This window comes from Saccopteryx leptura, chromosome 7 (assembly GCF_036850995.1).
Source record: "Saccopteryx leptura isolate mSacLep1 chromosome 7, mSacLep1_pri_phased_curated, whole genome shotgun sequence".
Lineage (NCBI taxonomy): Eukaryota > Metazoa > Chordata > Mammalia > Chiroptera > Emballonuridae > Saccopteryx > Saccopteryx leptura.
Window position 1 is genome coordinate 51,814,624 of NC_089509.1, and position 14,049 is coordinate 51,828,672.

Below are 14,049 nucleotides of genomic sequence, written 5' to 3' on the forward strand. Positions count from 1 at the left end.
AAAAATATACAATCTTCTACTTCAATATTTGCTGTTTATGTTTTACCTGCAAAATTCAACTGCTAAAGATAAAAATACCAAAGTTTCTCATAATAATGTGTCTTTAACATACAGTATCTCACTTAATTGGTCAAAAACTCTATGAGAAAGAGAAGTATTCTGATTTTATAGATGATGCTGAGTTTATGTCTATAGTTTACGTGTCAAATTTGCCCAAAACAAAAACCTATGCTTTTAATTGTTGTACTATACTGCACATAAACAAATGAACCCTATTTGAAAATATTTTCATATCATTAGAGATGACAGTTAATGCTGATCTTTAGAAAACATCCTAGAAAATATGACACAGGAACATCCATCTACACAGGGAGAGCTACTCAGTTTCATCGAATCACTCAGCATCCACAAAGGTTCTGAGCACGTTTCTGAGCGGTAATATTTACATAATACAGAGAAACCAATTTGACTTAATTCCTGAGCATTTTACTATGATCTCAAGAGATAAAAATGTTAATCTCTAAAGTAAGTAAACAGAAGAGTGAGAGCAATCTCTGTATATGCATGTGTGTGCATATATATGTCCGTGTGTGTGTGTGTGTGTGTGTGTGTGTGTGTGTGTATGTTGTGTATCCCAATAACTCCTAAGGGCATCAGACTATAACTTTTTAAGTCTCTGTCCTTTCACCAAGAAAAATTTGAGACCCATACCTTAGTGTGGTATATACAAAACCATAATTTTCTTTTGTTACAGCTATTACATTAAGAATTAAGCATCTAGCCCCTGAATTATTGTTGCAGTACACAATTTTTTTTTCTTCTTTTTTTAGCAACAGACAGACAGGAAGGGAGAGAGATGAGAAGTATCAAGTCATAGTTGTGGCACTTTTAGTTATTCATTGATTGTTTTCTTGACTGGGAAGCTCCAGCCGAAACAGTGACCCCCACACACAAGCCAGCAATTTTGGGCTCAAGCCAACAACTTTGGGCTTCAAGTCAGTGACTATGAGGTCATGTCTATGATCCTACGCTCAAGCCAGCGACCCTGCGCTTAACCTGATGAGTCTGTGCTCAAGCTGGCGACCCAGGGGTTTCAAACCTGGGTCCTCAGTGACCTAGGTCAATGCTTTATTCACGGTGCCTCCATCACGTCAGGTCAAAATTTTCTTAATTTTTAAAACACAGGAGGTCCTTGGGTTATGACAGTATCAACATATGACATTTCAAGTTTACTATGCTCATTCCCATAAAAACTTAAAAAAAAAATTGAGACGTGTTTCAGCTTACGCTGTTAGCGTCCTACATATGGACTATGTGGGCAAACAAGTGTGGATGCATGTGGTGGAAGAATACGCAGCACATTGTACAGTACAGTTTATTTATGTCCTTTTTCTTTTTCTGTGGCTTAGTTGTCTTTTTATGTTCTAGATTATGATTTTACAACTGTGTTAGGACAGGGAACTGACTTAGGCTAGGGTTTCAACTTAACACCAAAATTCGGGTTAAGTCACTCTCGTAGGAATGGAACTGTGTCATAACCCGAGGACCACTGTACATGTAACTGCTGTTCTTTTCTTTCCTAAACAGGGAGATTCAGTGTCTAAAAATAGCATCTGATGAGGGAGGAGAGCTGAGAAACTACAGTAAGCTACAGGGTGAAGTCATCATAATTACTATGTTTTAGGGAGAGTGAGTAACTTGGCTAAAGTGATGGTGGTTGGTGGCAGGAGAAGGAAACAAGAACACGAAGCAAGGACTGATCCATAAAGCAGTTAAAAGAAAAGTAAAACATAAATTTGGGGATTAATTTTAGTAGGTAAATGAATCAAAATATAATGAGCCAAAATAATAATTTACCTATAACAAGTGATATATAACATTTTCTCTTTTCTATGATTCAGGTATATCTCTGCCATTTTTTCTTTGGCCTCTGTGAAATAAGGCTGTTCAGATGTAACATTCCGAAGCATGTTTAGAGCCTGCTCAGTATCTCCTTGGGCTAGAGCAAGGTCTGCATTAGCAATAGTAACACGCAACTCTTCAGATGTCCCAGAAAATTCATGGATGGCATCTTGTAACACTTTTGCTGCCTCATGCTGTAAGGATGAAATTAAAATAACATTCAAAATATTCAACAAGTTACCCTAAAAATGAAGATTTTCTACTAAAATAGAATGAACAATAAATGCTAGCACAGTTATGATATTCATGAAATACTGATGGATTTTTGAAATGCACAAAAATTTAAAACTCAGAAATCAATAAGATGACATTATAAACATCTATTAGCTGAAAAGTGTTTTTATAACTGAGACAACAGCAGTTGCTACACAAGAGCCACCATTACTATAATTTAGTAATACTTTGCACCCAGTATTGTATTAACCTATCTAATTCTCACAAAAAAACCTGTAAGGTAATTACAGAGAGTGGGAAGACAGGGACAGACAGGGAGGGAGAGAGATGAGAAGCATCAATTCTTTGTTGCAGCACTTTAGTTGTTCATTGATTGCTTTCTCATATGTGCCTTGACCACGGGCTACAGCAGACTGAGTGACCCCTTGCTCAAGCCAGCGACCTTGGGCTCAAGCTGGTGAGCCTTGTTCAAACAAGATGAGCCCGCGCTCAAGCTGGCGACCTCGGGGTTTCAAACCTTGGTTTTCCACGTCCCTGTCCGACACTCAAGCCACTGCACCACTGCTTGGTCAGGTGGTAGTTACTATTCTTATCCCTGCCTTGCAGTAAGCAAATTGATATTTAGAGAGTTAACAAATGATAGAGCCAGTTTTCAAACTCTAGGCAGAATGACTTCAAAGCCATGGTCATTACAGCCTCATTAGTAATAATAGGATCTGGTCCAGTCACATTGTACCCAATGGCTCTTCATTAAGTAGCAGACTACTTTATTCCCTATACTAGGACATCATTTTTATTGTACCTCAGGTGAATAAATGACCTCATTTTCAAATTTGTATCTCAAATCTAAAATGTCATTTAAGATTCATCCCAACTTCAGAGACTATAAAAAATTCGTATTTCAGAAATATAAAAACGTGAAAAAAATAGTACATCTTAGAATCAACTATTTATAGTAGAACTGGTTCTCCTTATTTAAATGTACTTTATGTTTTAACTATGAATGAAATAGAAATTGAGATATGACAAGTATCTAGACACAACATTCTTCCAGCCACTAAAATATGAAAATAATGATTAGCAACTGCTATAGTCCAAAAAACAGGTATCAATGACATTGTTTTCCATTTTCTTGAATTCTGAATTAGCTATTATCTTCCTATCCATCCACCTACCCATCTATCCATCCATCCATATTATTATTTTTAAGTATTTGATTTTATGACTGTCCTATGAGTTTATCAAAGCTGTTATTCATCCAGTGGTTTGTTTTCTCAACTATTAGAATTTCAGGTTGGTACTTTGATTTTATTTTGATAGTACTTGTATGTACATTGTGTTTGTGTCTGTGAATCCTTTCAGGAATTCACAGAATTATAACTATATTTTATTATTGCTTTTCATGGTAGCCAAGGTAATCACACATTATATTATTATATCTTAATATATTTTATAATGTATGTTATATTATATTGTTATTTACATTATGTTATGTTACCATATACTATGCTAGCCAATCTACACTGATCACTGATACTTAATGTCTTCCAAGTGCAAACTATGTTTAACTTCAGGGGCTTGCAGAAAGTACATAATTTGGTGAAAAGAAATGAGAAAGAAATTTGGTTAAGGAAATAATTTTAGCTTTTTTATTTCCTACTAATATATGTATCTCTGTGTGTGTGTATACTCGAATAAAAGTGTTCAAATCTGAGCCACTGAATTAAAACTTGACTTACCTGTTCTCCATTTAAGCGGTGAACTTCTGCCAACTCAAGAAAGATTGATAAACGATGGCTTGCATCGCCTTCAGTGTTTTTGAATTTTGATTTTGAGGAAGTTCCAGTTTTTCTCATTCCTGGTAAACTCATTGCCATGTGCAGAGTTTTAATTGCTTCTGCTGTTTCTCCCATTTTCTTTTGTGACTGAGCTTTTATCAAATGATATACAGGATCTTCTCTTACCTGAAAAAATAATATTCCGAAATATTTACTTCAAGATCTTATAACATCAACACACAATTTACAGTCCGTCACACATGAAAATAATAGGATCTTAGAGGCCTGTAATTTTATACATAGGGTCTAGTTCTGTCCTTTTATTAAGGTTGTGATTCTGTATTGTATTAAATCAAATTCAAGAAACCTGCCACTATTTACTGTCACCCTGATGACAAACCAGTTAATTAAGTGCTTCTTCCAAGACAGAAGAGAAAATGCAAACAAAGTGCTTAAGGCTAGAAAATATATTGTAAGAAGTTTTTGAGTTTTCAGGAAAGTATTTTCTTTAACTGAGACTTATAGTACTGACATAGAGTTACCAGATTTCTAGAAATAAAGTATTTTCCCCTTTTCTTTATTTCTTAATTTTAAGATAAAAAATTTTAGGATACTTTTGCCTGACCAGGTGTTAGCTATAATGAATAGAGCATTGGCCTGGGATGCTGAGGACCCAGGTTCAAAGCCCTGAGGTCATCGGCTTGAGCTCGGGCTCATCAGTTTGAGCACAGGGTTGCCGGCTTGAGTATGGGATCACAGCATGACCTGATGGTTGATAGTCTGAGTCCAAGGTTGCTGCCTTGAACAGGGGGTCACAGGCTCAGTTGGAGCCCCTCCCACCCCCTCAGTCAAGGCACATATGAGAAAGCAACCAATGAAGTAAGGTGCTGCACCTATTAGCGGATGCTTCTCATCTCTCTCCCTGTCTGTCTCTCTCACGAGCTGAAATAAATAAACAAATGAATAAATAAATAAATATTTTACGGGATTTTAATCAAACATTCATTTTACCCTTTAGTACTATGCAGAAAGATGGCACAAAGCTTCTGTCTTTACTAGGGCTGTGTTGGCCAAATAAGTTTGTAAAATGTGTTTTTTAGGTTTGCTGCTCACTTATATTTTGCATTGGCCTGAGCAGCACCGTGTGTATGTAGTCTGTGAAAGGCTGTGCTGCTTGCCCTCAGGTACTAGAATGGCGAGAGGTTGCAAATTGCTGATTACCTTCCTGCCTTGGAGGGGCCATTGCATTGCTAATATGTGCTGGAGAAGGGATTTTTTACCCAGCCTGGGTTTTGCAGGAAGAGGAGTACAGATGTGGAACTAGAGCTGAGGGGCTTTGAGAGCTCTGCTGAGGCTGGTGGGGGCCTCTGATTCCAGGAAGACCCAGAGAAAATTTTCTGGGTTGTAGAACCAGAGAATGTGTCAGGGCTTTGGAAGCTCTGAATGAGAGGGAAGTGGTCTTCCCTGCCTGTTTGCTTGTCCACCTATACGAGACTTGAATAAATGGAATGGCGGCCCTGGCCGGTTGGCTCAGTGGTAGAGCATCAGCCTGGCATGTGGAAGTCCTGGGTTCGATTCCAGGCCAAGGCAAACAGAAGTGTCCATCTGCTTCTCTACCCTTCCCCCCTCTCCTTTCCCTCTACCTCTCTTTTCCTCTCCTGCAGCCAAGGCTCCACTGGAGCAAAGTTGGCCTGGGCGCTAAGGATGGCTCCATGGCCTCTGCCTCAGGTACTAGAATGGCTCGGGTTGCAACCGGAGCAATGCCCCAGACAGGCAGAGCACCACCCCCTACTGGATTTGCTGGGTGGATTCTGGTCAGGCACATATGGGAGTTAGTCTCTCTGCCTCTTTGCTTCTCACTTCAGAAAAATAAAAAAATAAAAAAATAAACGGATGGCCCACCATTTTTTTGGCTCTGTTGGTCAGATAAGTTTTTAAACATGATATATGTTTGCTCGCTTATATTAGTTTGCATTGGGTGTGGGGGACAGGCTGTAAGCCTGCAGGGTGATTATAGCCTAAGGCTTAGTTTTAAAACTAAACTTTTCCCCACACCCTTGACTGATTGCATGATGTAGGGTGGTGCACTCTTATGAGGAATCCCATTATGCCTCAGATAAGTGACTTTGTATCAGAGACTTCCTTGTTTGTATATTGGATTAAAGGTTTTGATTTCTACACTATAAAATGGGGGCAGACCAGGAGCTTGCTCTCTCGGTTCCTGAGATTAGCATTAAAGGAGAGAGCAGAGAGAGGAGAGCAGAGAAAGGCCACATGGAAGAGGCCAGGAGAATCAGTCAAGATGGTGGAGTGTTGAAGGAGAAGTCAGTTTGTGCAGAGTTTGTGCAGGGAGAAGGAAGGAGATGGGGAACAGAGGTGAATAAGGCTGGTGAGCTAGAAACCTTTGATTCTAGGAGACTCGGAGAAGTCAGTAGCTTTGTGAGCACTGAATGAGTGGGTTTTGGAGCCCAGTGTGTTTTTAGTTGCCCTCCATGTGCAAGCTAGGATTAAAGATGATGGCCCACCAGCTTTTGGCTCTGTTGTTTCTTTACTATCTGTCCGAATCCAATGTGAACCTGCATGGGCCAGGCTGCTGTGATGTTGGCCCTGGCTACTGGCTTTACAGGCTCCACTGTTTCTTTACATCTGTCCGAATTTAATGATAACCTGCATGGCCCTGATGGATGCAGCCCCTGACCATACAGGCTGGCAATAGGGTAGAAAGAAAATCAGAATGACAAAAATGAGTGAGGAAGGAGTCAGAGAAGAAAATACAGATAAGGTGAGGTAGCAGCAATCTATCATCCGGGACAGCTAGTCTTCCTTAAGGCTGTGGATCTGAGCCTTAGTTACCTATGAGCTTTGTGTAAATACTCCTGCTTATTTCTTTTCTTAGAAATTCTGATTGACTGGGGTGAAGTACTGTAAGGTCAGTGGCCGCCGGCACGCCATGCAGGTTCTCACTGGGTTCGGGCAGATGGTAAAAGAATTGTGGCATCAGAAAATGGTAGGCCATTTCATTGATTAAAGTCTCATAATGGCAGATGATCAAACAGGCAGGAAAGACCACATCCCTCTCTCTCTCCAGACTCACTCAGACTCACAGGCCCTCACCAGCCTCAGCAGGGCTCAGCCAAACAGGCCTGGCCAAAAAATTTGGGCTCCCAGGCCCCTCAGCTCTTTCTCTTTCTCTCTCCACTCTCCAGCAAAACAGGCTGTGGGAAAAAACACCCCTTCTCCAGCAAACAACGGCCCCTCCCAAGCAGGAAAGCAATCTGCACTTTGCAATCTGCCACCCTGAGAGCAAGCACCCACACCCTTCCACAGACCACAGGGCGCTGCCCCAACGCAGGGAGCAAACCTAAGAAACATTTGTCACAAACTTGTTTGCCCAACCAGTACATACACTGCAGTTTTGATATGGAACAAGTCTTTTTTTTAATTTTAATTTGTGTTTACTTAGATACAAGTATCTCACCGAATATGAGAACTACCATCCTAAGAGGCCACTGTTACTGTTTGTAAACCTTACTTGGAACTTGAATTCTAGTCCACTGACGGGTTCTCATACAATAGGGCTCAAGATTTCTGAACCCAAGGGAAAACCTGAGGGGGCCTCCATGACTCCAGGAAGTTCAGGAAGTACCTGAACCTAGACTATCCCCTACTACTGATGGATACACGATGTATCACAGAGTATCTTGGATAGAAATCTAGTTTTTATATCCTCAAACAACATACTAAGTTTCAAGATTACTAAGAGTTATTTGATGATGAATCTAGAAAAAAATTGTTAAAAAACAAGGTCCAAAAAGAAAACAGGCAATAAAATAAAATCCTTGTACATAGCATATTTATCATTCTTTATAATTTAAAATTATTTTTCTATACTTTCATTATTGCATTTTAACACACACTATACCTGCAGGGTATTATGAGTTGTATAGAAAAGAGAAACTGAAGTTCAGAGAGGTATGTGGTAACACCAGACAACAATCTTTGTTGCCAAGTCCATATAGATTTTAATTACACTACAGTTGCCTCCATTTGTTCTATTGCTTATGAATCCAAAATCTTTTCCATTAAAAACTGCATGTATTATCAAAATATTAAAGGCTAAAATAAAAAGCTAGTTGAATACATAACCATTTGTAAAGGTACAAGGAAGGTTATACGTCTTATCCACTAGTCTGGAATACTTACCTTAAAATTATAGCTCAGACAAAGTTCAAGAGACTGAGAACACAATTTAAACTTTCCCTGAGACAAATAAACCTGAGCCATCAGGAGATAAGCATCCGCATACGAGGAATTATGCTCTAGGCAATGTTGCAGGATAGTATAAGCTGCTTCAGTGTCACCTGATGAGAGAAACAAAGCATTATTATAACTCAAATGATTAAGAGCTGCAGATCTGAGATAAGAGGGAGAAAACCAGTCAGTCTATGGACAGTTTCAATTTAAAGTCCTCTGTTCATAAGGCCGTGGCTTAATCTCTTATTTTTAGAAAGAACATACATGCCAATTAGAGCACACCTGTAAAACCATACATTGGACCTAGGAGCAAACCAGAGAAAGTGCGTGAAAAGATCATAATTGATCATCATGGTTACGAAGACTCTTATAAATGTATCTTTGTTCATTTTCCTTGTCAAAAAATTTTTTATTTATAATTTCATTATAATAAGTTCTGTAAAACATAGAAATTTAAATATATATATATATGTATAATGCTATATTGTCACATTAAGAAAGAAGATTTAGCCTAACCAGGCGGTGGCGCAGTGGATAGAGTGTTGGACTGGGATGCTGAGGACCCAGGTTCAAGACCCCGAGGTCGCCGGCTTGAGCGCATGCTCATCTGGTTTGAGCAAAAAGCTCACCAGCTTGGACCCAGGGTCACTGACTCAAGCAAGGGGTTACTCAGGTCTGATGAAGGCCCACGGTCAAGGTACATATGAGAAAGCAATCAATGAACAACTAAGGTGTCGCAATGCGGAACAAAAACTAATGATTTGATGCTTCTCATCTCTCCATTCCTGTCTGTCTGTCCCTGTCTATCCCTCTCTCTGTCTCTGTAAAAAATAAATAAATAAAAAAAACTAGTTTAAGAAAGAAGATTTAGTCTAGTTATTATTGGCTAGAAAATTTACTACTGGCCATAAAGTTACAAAAAGGCATAAGAATATATTCCAGAGATTTAGAAATATTAGTTTGAGATTTAAAATGCTGTTATGTAGCAACCAAAACCCAAAAGGTTTTGAAAACACACATACTGTACATCTGGAAGTGTTAAAATAAAAGTAAATGATCTAGATTAGAGTGCCTGGAAGAGTGGAGTCAACCCTGGGCTGGTCCCTGGGGCATGAAGAGGCTCTTCCTCTGAACAGCAGCCGAGATTCTCGGTGTGAAGGGTTTCTGTAATAAACCTGCACTGGGCTGCATTAACTCTCTCATAAGTTGGCCTTAGGTAAGTAAAGCTAAGCCCAACTCCCCATTCAACGTTGCTAGCAGATTGGGGGAAGGAGAAATCCTAATTTATATTCTGTTCAGTGACTCCTTAACGGTACCTGCCACCTCAACAGACAAAAATAAAGCTCCAGTCAGGGCTTGCAGTTTCTAAAGGCTCAACTTACTTATAATACAAATCTATTTAAACAGAAACATTTTTGTAGAAAAAGAGGATTAAATGGGCAAAAAAAGTGGTTGATGTGCACAAAACTTATTAAATACAGTGTCAAAATTTGTCCATTAACCAACAGGCAAAATAAATACTGGATTCTTCATTGTGATACAATCCAACATTCAGAACTGTGCACACAAAAAAATGGAAAGGTTAAGCAAATTAATTTACATGGGAATTACCATTTCCATGTTCTTATAGGGAGGAGGAGGGTTAAGGAGGTAACTTGAAAAAGGTTATTACTAAGGGGAGAAAGTACATGGAAAAGAATCAGGGTTTGCAAATAAGTGACTGAAAAAAATGAGGAATGTATGAATAATTGAGATCAGAATCTTGTTTCTTTTAAAGCAAGGGGAAGGAATATGTGGAGTTAGCTTTAGAAAGCCACTAAGGATAAGAAATGGGTCATCACTGTGGGAAAAATAAGCAAAGCTCACATCAACATCACATTCTTATCTACGAGCAGTCCAATTGCTCTTGAAGGAAAAATGAAAGCCATCACTGTCTGATGATTTGTTTTGTCAGGGTCCCATATAATAAAAAGCTATGATTATTATGGAGGTCATTTATTTATTTATGGTTATAAGTAACCAGTCACAGAAACTAAATAGAAATTAAGAAATTCCATTAGGGCCTAAAACCTGGTAAACATCACACATTTTGTTATGCCAAAAGTCAACAACTATAGATTAAAGACTAAATTATCATTTAAATTATCATTGGCAGGCCCCAGTACTATCTGATGGAGCTTTTAAAAAATAGTAGAACTGTATTTTCCCAACTAGTCACTTGAACCACTAAAGGTTGTAGTAATTTCTAAAGAATTAAATTGTAAAGCAAGTTATGCAACTTTATTTTGGATAAAAATTAATTATCTGTGCACATGTAAAATGTGCCTTTTCTGTGACTATTTTCCACATATGTGAAATTCTTAGTTTACTTATATTGTTTTTATGAATATCAGAATATAAAGGTTCTTTTAAGCTTTGAAGGTATACTTACCGGACAAATATTTCACTTTTGCTATTAGGAAGAGAGCTTGCGAGAGACCTGGAGCAGCTCTTACTATAGTCTCCAGGACTGAGGTACAGCGTCTGAGAAACGGAGAAAGAGGTTTCCCAGGACTTGCAGGCTAAACAAAACAAATTAGCAGCCATTTCATAAGTTTATGATGACATTTAGCTAAAAACAGACACATTAATTATAATGTAAATACCAAAACCACGTATTGTTTTTTATTGTCCAATATCTTTGCTAAGGCTAAACTAATACTTTATTTCCCTGAGACCTATTATCAGATTTATAAAAAATGACTTCGTTCAGAAAAATAATTGTGAAATTATTATACATTTACTCAGTCAATAACATATGAAAGGAACATAACTGGCCAAAAACTTTATCAAGGAAACATCTATTCAAAGGAAAGATAACTAAAAAGTCAGGTTTCTTGTTGGAATTGAGACAAAAGGCAAAGCAAGTTCTAATTTTAAACCTGCCTTGTGATTTGCCCAATTCAATAATTTGCACTATCTATGAGAGTAACGTACAGTTTTTAGATAATTTAGATTTTGTTTTCCTAGAATCAGAAGGTAGAACACGCTCAAGTGTACTCCACCAAATGCATCACATCTTCATATTCTTGATTTTCTGCCTGGCATGTTGTAGGCCCTCAATTTTTTCTTTTTATTAATAATGAATATTAGAACTAAAGAAATGCTAAACCATTTGTTTATTCTTTTAGTGGAAGTCTACTCAACCAATCTTTAGTCAGTGGTTATCCACTCACCACTCACAGAAATGTGATCTCAGAATTTAAATATCAAATGTTCATTCTCCCTGCTTTGACCTATTAATGCTGGCTCCTTTGCCTGAAGGGCGATCCTCCCCATCCCTTATACCTGCACATACATACACATTCTTACCTGGAGTATGGCCTCCAAACTGACCATCACTCCTACAAGCCACTGTTACTGACAAAAAATGTCATATTATCTTGTTGAAGCACAAAATAATGTATGCTCAAAAAGATCTTCAGAATATGACCATTGGTGCTTAGAATACCTCTTGAAGTTTTTACAGAACTTATAAACTATAGAATAAAATGTATTATTCTGTATCTTATACAGTTCTATAGTAGTTTCATATTTAGTTTTGCCTCATTTATAGAACTAAGGGTCTTTGTGTCTTAAAGATCAGAATTTCATACTTCTTTACACAGTAATGGATACAGAGTAAATTTCTTAAAGCATATTTTTTCAGCATAACTGACAATAGTGAAGGTATAGGTGACATAGGAAGGTTCTGGTAATGTTCATTGTCATTTGCTAAGAATTAGTTATTGAGAACAAGCATTGTTTTCACCATAGTTTCAGAGTGAATCATAGGAAAAAACAGGATTTATCTCTAAGGCATTTTATCTTTAAAAATAACATGTTTGATTAAATATATATATATATATATAGAGAGAGAGAGAGAGAGAGAGAGAGAAACACCAAAGAAGTAGCCGTGGCTGGTTAGCACAGTGGGTAGAGCATTGTACTGAAACTACAAGGTTGCAGACTCAATCCTCAGTCAGGGCACATACAGGCAGCAAACAATAAATGCACAACTAAGTGGAACAACAAATGAATGCTTCTCTCTCCTTTGTCTCTCTAAAATCGATCAATAAAGTTAAAAAAGTAAAAATAAAAAAGGGTCAAAGAAGTAAAAAAGAGCTAGAGAGACAAGTCTGTCTTTCTGATATTTCCCCATAAAACACCATTATAAATGCTAATTATATTATATCATGCTGATAAAGGTTATTATGGAAAAACAAAATTCCTGTTAGCTAGGAACTCAATTACCAGTTAATAATTTCTTGTTCTACCTACAGTTTACTCTCAGCATAGCTTTTAGAAAGATCCTTTTAAAATATTGAATATGGGCCCTGGCAGGGCCGCTCAGTTGGTTGATGTTCCAATACACCAAGGCTGCAAGTTCGATCCCCAGTCAGGGCACATACAAAAAGCAACCAATAAATGCATAAATAAGAGGAATAATAAATTGATGTTTCTCTCTCTCTCCCCAGAATCAATAAATCAGTAAATAAGAATATAAAACTCTCTCTCTCCCAAAAATCAATAAATCAGTAAATAAAAATATAAAATGTTGAATATGATCATGTCAGAAACCGCTTGGCGGCTTTCCATTGTACTCAGAATTGAAGCCGAAGAAGTTACAACAACTAGAATTGAAGTCAGAGTAGTTACAACTTGTCTTTTGTGCCCTGACCTCTCTGACAACTCCCTTCCTCCTCATCCATCCCGGCCACACTCATCTCATTGTGTCTCTGGGCGACTGAACTGCTCCCTTTGTCTGAAAACACTCTACCAACTTTCCACACCACACCTTCAAGTTTTTGTTCAAATTTTACTGTCTTATCTTTGTAGATCATATTATCTAAAATGACCACTTCCCACCCTTTATTGTGTTCTGTGATCTTCTAAAACACTATAGAATGACTTGATTACATTAGCTGTCTGCTCCTGATAGTTAGTATACATGCTTCAAGAGGGAAAGGGTTGTAGTCTGCTTTTAAACAATTACTTCCCCGGCTCTGAACAGTGTTAGGTACTCTGTAATACAGCATTTCTTAAATGAATTCTGAATACTGCATGAGTACTGAAAAGTGCGTTCAACTTCTAAGATCATAACTGGGGAGACTGAAATCAATCCTACAGGTGATTCTGGAGCAGGAAACTTAAAAAGAACCAGATTATGAAAGTATGGGGAAAAAAATGATGATCAATAAAAAGCAGCATGGATTCCCTAAGGAAAGGTCATTGTTCTCATTTCCTTGTTTAACACAAGTACTGAAGCTGTAGATAAAGGAAAATGCTAAGAACTATGTTTTTAGCAATGAAGATAGTGTCCACCATGATATCCATGTTGCACTGTGAGTTGAGTGGAATTAAGTCATCCACTTACTGTCTGTAACAATAAGTGTGACTAACGAATCCATATCAATTTGAAATGAACTCTCTGGTAATACAACAGAAGGTTCCATCCTCAGCTCTATTGAGAGTTAGATAAGGCAGATAATGAATGACAATAGAGACCTGGACAAAACAGATGACAATCAGGATCTAGAAGGATATGGTAATCTTGAATTATGGAAATAATCATGGAGATACAATTTCACAGAGATAAATGTAGAGTCCTATACCAGGACCCAAAGTTATATGAGTAAAGGATCTACTGACATTTATATGATTCGTGGAAATCCACTGATATCCATAATTGGGAGGAAAAGAACACCTAATCTAGGTCTTGCAGCCAAATCCAAATACGGAAAAGGAAGCACAATGAGAGGCACTGACAAAATAAAGGATATACTCAGATTCACAACCAGGGTTCTCAAACTTGTCATATAAAAAGTAAATGACTGGACATTGGCCGGTTCAGTTAGAGCAT

At 37.8% G+C, this 14,049-nt stretch overlaps 1 protein-coding gene across 2 annotated transcripts in view; it reads right to left on the reverse strand.

The window, feature by feature from the left end:
- TTC21B (tetratricopeptide repeat domain 21B) overlaps positions 1–14,049 on the reverse strand; it is an 86,752-nt gene that overhangs the window by 43,497 nt on the left and 29,206 nt on the right. For both annotated transcript variants that reach the window (XM_066345593.1, XM_066345595.1), the window contains 4 exons: positions 10,600–10,729; positions 8,118–8,275; positions 3,876–4,100; positions 1,858–2,096 (listed from right to left, as the gene is read on the reverse strand). In XM_066345593.1, coding sequence (XP_066201690.1) covers positions 1,858–2,096; positions 3,876–4,100; positions 8,118–8,275; positions 10,600–10,729 — 752 coding nt within the window. The remainder of the gene's footprint in view (positions 1–1,857; positions 2,097–3,875; positions 4,101–8,117; positions 8,276–10,599; positions 10,730–14,049) is intronic.